We start from the raw sequence: 5,711 nt of genomic DNA, 5'->3' as shown, positions 1-5,711 counted from the left end.
TGTCATTTATCTGTTAAGAATAATGTGATTGTGTAAATAAATGTTCATCAAATTCTGATCATGAATTACCTTATATTTTGATTGGAAGTTTGGTACTCCCACTGTTCACTTTTATAAGACCTTGAAGACATTTTAGAAAATGTGCAAAACAACTTATTTTGAGTTGTCTAAAATGACTTACAAAAGTGAACGAAGTGAGTAACGGAGGGAGTAAGTAAATTAAAGTGAAACTGGTTCAGAAGGTAAGTAAAATAAGGTGATTGATTATCATATATATGAAAGGTTGAACGAAGGGATGGTGGAAAGAAAGATGAAATGAGAACCTTACGTTTTTTCTAAGTAATAGAGATAATAATGCGATTGTGTAAATAAATATTCATCAAATTCTGATCATGAATTACCTTATATTTTGATTAGAAGTTTAAAGTAAATTAAAGTGGAATTGGTTCAGAAGATAAGTAAATTAAGGTGATTGATTATCATATACATGAAAGGTTAGACGAATGGGTGGGGGAAGAAAGGTGAAATGATAACCTTACACTCTTTTTAAGTAGTACAACTAATAATGTGATTGTGTAAATAAATGTTCATCATATTCTGATTATTAATTACGTTATATTTTGGTTAGAAGTTTGGTAAGTAAATTAAAGTGAAATTGATTCACAAAGTAAGTAAATTAAGGTTATTGATTATCATATAGATGGAAGGTTGGACGAAGGTGTGATGAGAAGAAAGGTGAAATGGGAACCTTACGTCCTTTTTAAGTAGTATATACAGATAAGTAGTAGAGACTAGCATTTACCGTTAGGCCTTCTTTGGTTCATAGGGTAGGAAAATCGTAGGAATAGGAAAGTCATAAAAAATGAGATAACATGTATCTCAAATCCTATGAGTAGGAATAGGAAAGAAGATGCCCTTTAATTCACATCATAGGATTTTTTCTATTGAGAATAGGCTAATGTTTATTTTTCTATGAAATGTGAAGGATAGGAAGACTTCCTTCATAGGAATAGGATTCCATTCCTACAAACCAAAGGGCTCTAAAGAAAATTTTCCTATAGAAATCCTATCCTATGAAATTTCTATAAGATTTCTCTAAACCAAACCAAAGGAGGCTTTAGTGTTTTTTCCACCGTCAATTTTTGGGTGTGATGGTTTTTACAACGAATTGTGAAGTGATGATTTTTTGGGGTAATAACACTGTTGCATTTCAGCATGAAGGAGCGATAATAATGCGTTACATCATCTCTGCGATAATAATGCGTTACATCATCTCCAACCCCGCTATACAGTACTCCGTACTTCAATTGCGTGCGCAGCATCACATGTCGTCTCACGTCTGTATGGACACGCACACCCATCAGACCCTGTCCCCTCGCTTCTTCGCAGCATCAGAGTGTTCCCTGATTTCCTTTGTTTTCCGCCGTCGACTGGAACAACAGCACGGGCGGAACGAAAAATGCCCGATCTCCAACGATCAAGCCGAAATAACCAGCCCTCGTTGTCGAACCTACACCATCGCCGGTGGCGCCAGTGCGTCGGCTCGCCCGGAAAGCTGCTGCAGGGTAATGGGGCGGCAGATGCTCGTGTCGGAGTCCGTCGACGGCGGCACCGACCAGGCCCAGTCCGCAAGCAGTGTGTTCACCGTCTCCGTGACACTGTACAGGTCCCACCAGATGTGTCCCTGCGGTGTGGGGCACGCCATCTCCCTCGTCAGGCACCCGATGGTGCCACCGAAGGGGCCCAGCCCGCAGCACGCGTCCCTCGCCTCCTCAAACCCTGCAGGCTCCAAGAATTCACATAAAAACTTCATTCTCATTTGATCAGATATTCAACTAATAACAAGCAAAAGGTCGCAAGGACACGGAGGGAGTACTTCCTAACCTTGTCGTTTAGGTCGTGCTAACTGCAATTCGGATCGCTCCGCTTGATATCGAGTACTACTCCTATGTACTATCATTGCACCGATGAACATGACTTTGTCCGTCTTAATGAGCGTCAATCTACAGATAAAAGGACCACGAATCCAATAACAGCGACGGCTAATTACTGTATACGTAGACCTTACAGCTTAGGCACTTTTTGACCCAAAAAGAAAGGAAAAGAATGTAACCATCTATTTCTCTTGTCATGACAACTTAGTTTCTTTTTTTCTTTGAGGGAACAACTAGTTTCTATTGAAATACTATAACTAGAAAAAAAAAATAAGACCGACTCGAACTCGGGTGGGCTGGCAGCAACCTCAGCTGCCCAGCCAACGGGTCGACGCCCCGTCCTCAAATACTATAACTAGAAGAACTGATTTTGCACACGAAGGTAACTAACCGAGGTAACAACAAGTATTTTAGTACTAGTAATTGGTTAAGATGCTTCGATCACCGATCAACCCAGCTAAGATAAGTTTGAAAAACAAGCACAGCATGGCTCACATGGAACAGATTGAACACCCGGTAGCAGCAGGTGTTCATGTTTCTGAATGTGATTGCAGTAACAAAAAAGCGCAATGCGGCGAACGTCGATTCAGATTGGTGATCATGCACATAACAGATAATCCCGGTTCGTAAAAGTAATGTTACCATAGGCGGCGGGATTGGTGATCATCTCCATGACCCCCTTGTAGACGTCGCAGAAGACGATGTCGGCGCCGGGCAGCTCCGGCCGGAGCGCGTCCAGCTGCGCCTCCACCCTGGCGTTGTACCCCTGGACGAGCTCGTTAGCCTCCTCCACGCACCCGCGGCCGTCCACGAGGTGCAGCCCGTCCCACATCACCTGCGGCGCGCACCCCAGCGGTGGCACCCCCAGCACCGCTACCCTCCTCACGTCCGCCTCGTACAGCTCCTGCACCGCGCGCGCCACGCGGCCGGCCAGCAGGCGGGCGAAGCCGCGGCGGCCGTGCTTGGGCGCCGACGCGTCCGCCTCGGACCCGCGCGCGAGCAGCCGCGCGTAGGCGTCGGCGCCGAAGGACACCACGAAGACGGCGCCGGCCACGGCCGCGGACGCCTCGCCCGGCGTGGCGGCCTCGAGGCGCAGCAGCTGCAGCGTCTCGGCGGCCAGCCGCAGCTGCTGCCCGACGTTGCCCATGCGGAACACCCCGGCTCCCCCGCTCTCGCCCTCCTCGCCGCCGAAGTTGACGCCCATCGCGGCCGCGGCCGCTGAGCCGTTGAGGGTGGAGATGAGTGGCGGTGGCGGGAGCTCCATCTTGGCGGCTGCATGGACGGAAGCAATGGTGCGCGAATTAGGAGCAGAGCTCGAGGGGTTTAGTGGAACGGGGGCGTTCAAGGTGCTTACCAAGGATGTCGGGGAGGAGGCGGCGGCGGCCGGAGTGGAAAAGGCAGGGGCTAGAGAAAGAGGACGGGGGGGTGAGGTTGAGGGACAGCGTGGTGGCGGCACAGCTGGCAGTGGAGTCTCCGAGGACGAAGATCGCAGTGGCCGGAAACGAGTCGGCGGCGGCGGAGGTAACGAGGCGGAGGAAGAGCAAGAGGTGGAGGAGGAGGAGAGCCATGCCTCTCGCGTTGCGGCGCCAACACAAGTACTAGGCTTGGCTTCGCGGGAAGGTCCGGGCCGAGCTCCTGAATTCACTACTTGTGTATCAGGTATTTGAAAATTTGGTGTCCAAAAATAGGTATTTGAAAATTTTGAAACATACTCGCATGATATTTGAAAAATCAATTTTGGATATTTCAAGAAAATATGAATTTTTTTTGTGAATGTATAAACAACGTATGTGACTACAACCCCTAAAAATCAAATCTAAATTCGTAATACAAATTGAGAAACAAAAAAGACAAATATATCATGACTCGCGCTCGTGGGACGTCGCAGAAGGAGGAGCGAGTCTGGATTGGGAGCGAGATCGGGGAAGAGCCACTCGTGTCTACGGAAGTTCTAAATTGCGCCCCTTTTGCTAGGATTTCAAACACGAATAGCACAGGGTAATTTGAGATTTGGTTCCATAACTATAATTTATTGGGTGTAATCCTCCTCTTGTCGCCGAGATTTTGTTTTGGGAAATGCCCTTGGGCGCACTTTATCAACATCAATGGGATAATAAAACTCGACGGACACCCTCTCAATCTACTAGTACAATTTTAGAATCATAAACTCGCTTAGTCAAATTATGTGCTACCCTATTAGCATCCATGGGACACTGAATAAAACTCATTGCATCAATCGTATGAGCTATTGATGATCCACAAGTATAAGGGATTGCAACAGTCGTTGATGACAGTATTTCACCCAAATTTATAGATTCGACACAAGAGGAGCCAAAGAATATTTATAAGCCTTAGCAGTTGAGTTGTCAACTCAATCACACATGAGAAGTTATTTCTTTACAGCAAAATATTAGTAGCACCGTAATATGATAGTTTTGATAGCAGTAGTAACAATTTTGTAACAATTGGAACCGCAACAGTAATCGTGATTCGAGCAAAGACAATATTATGAAAGCGTAGGCCCTCTCGGAGAGGTAAAACCCTATGTCATGCTCTTGTTATATTGATTATGGAGGGGGTACAAAGTACAATTTGATCTACCTCGAGATCGTACGAATGAGTTCTAAGCTCTGAGACCTTGAAATTCTGCCTCTACGGACTAAACCCCATGTTTATGTAGGCACCGAGGGTATCTAGGGTTTGCACATAGTCAGTTACAATTTAGGGATAAACATGCCAATCATTCAAATATGTCTTGAAGTTTACGCCAAGTCTTCGGAGAACTCCATATTGATCACGCCGAGGGCCAGGGTATGCGAGGCCCATTTGTGGGTCATAGGCCCGTCCCATGAATGGTAGGCCGACGTGGTATGCATCCCCTAATCCAGGACAGCGATAGTAGCCCTTGAACCGGTCTTCAAGCCGAAGACTCAGGCTTCTATCTTCGGAACAACATCAATCTTGTGGTCTTCGGCTTCGTAGGTGAGTTCTACCCTCCATGTCATCTTCTGGATCCGAGGCTCTATTCGGACCTGAGGTCCTATTTTTATGCTTGGCTGCCAGCCTTAGGTTTTTAGATTCAGGATTTGAGCATCGATATACTTTGAGTATCTGCGCTTCTTTTAACAAGACTCCTTGTACAAGTAATGCACCCTTTCCGAGTCCGATGACTAAAACCCGAGGTCTCTTCTTTACTAGCGAAGTTTACCTCCGAGGTTTCTTGGCAACCCTTGGGTAGTTTTATGGTCCCACAACTCATCATAATTACGGAAAGGAGTCGTGGTGGCCCCGAAGACCCTCCTTAGTGATAGCCTTAACCTCTCTTCCTCGATCCGCGTTCCCAATCAAGGCATAAAATTTGGGGAACAAACGGCTTTTACTATCGGGGACTCAAGCGTCCAACTGTGACCCATCTTGTCGCAGTAGATATAAGGCGATAGGGGAGATAACTACTCACTCCTCCCGCTTCCTTCCACTACAGCTTCTAGATTTGCAACAATGGAGAATGCCTCCAGCTCGTCAAGGCGCCCAAATGCCCCCCTCAAAGGAGATTGGAAGAATTGCTTAGTTGCTCGAGCATAACTGAATCGACTAGTGACCCAAGGGTATCTGCCAGATCCATATTTTGCACCCGTTCGTTTTGTGCTGGTTTTTGTAGGTAAACATATGTTTGTTGACGACTATCCAACACCCCATGGGAAGGAGCGAGTATTCTTCGTCCTGTTTCTTCTCAGGGGTCTTGGTTTCCCAAACCACCCCCTCCTCAGGCGTCTCCTA

General features: G+C 46.6%; 1 protein-coding gene across 1 annotated transcript; it reads right to left on the bottom strand.

Annotated features, from left to right (window-relative positions):
- Nucleotides 1-1,222: 1,222 nt before the first annotated feature.
- On the bottom strand, nucleotides 1,223-3,524 carry LOC109733338 (GDSL esterase/lipase At1g71250-like). Its single transcript, XM_020292533.4, has 3 exons — nucleotides 3,289-3,524; nucleotides 2,577-3,206; nucleotides 1,223-1,779 (listed from the first exon to the last, which is right to left on the bottom strand). Exons 1-3 carry the CDS (start codon nucleotides 3,500-3,502, stop codon nucleotides 1,511-1,513), a joined length of 1,113 nt encoding a protein of 370 aa, XP_020148122.1. The 5' UTR covers nucleotides 3,503-3,524; the 3' UTR covers nucleotides 1,223-1,510.
- Nucleotides 3,525-5,711: the final 2,187 nt, after the last annotated feature.

The sequence above is a fragment of the Aegilops tauschii genome, chromosome 5, assembly GCF_002575655.3.
Source record: "Aegilops tauschii subsp. strangulata cultivar AL8/78 chromosome 5, Aet v6.0, whole genome shotgun sequence".
In the NCBI taxonomy this organism is placed as follows: domain Eukaryota; kingdom Viridiplantae; phylum Streptophyta; class Magnoliopsida; order Poales; family Poaceae; genus Aegilops; species Aegilops tauschii.
The sequence above is the reverse complement of the archived record's forward strand: the minus strand, read 5'-3'. Positions and strand labels throughout refer to the sequence as shown.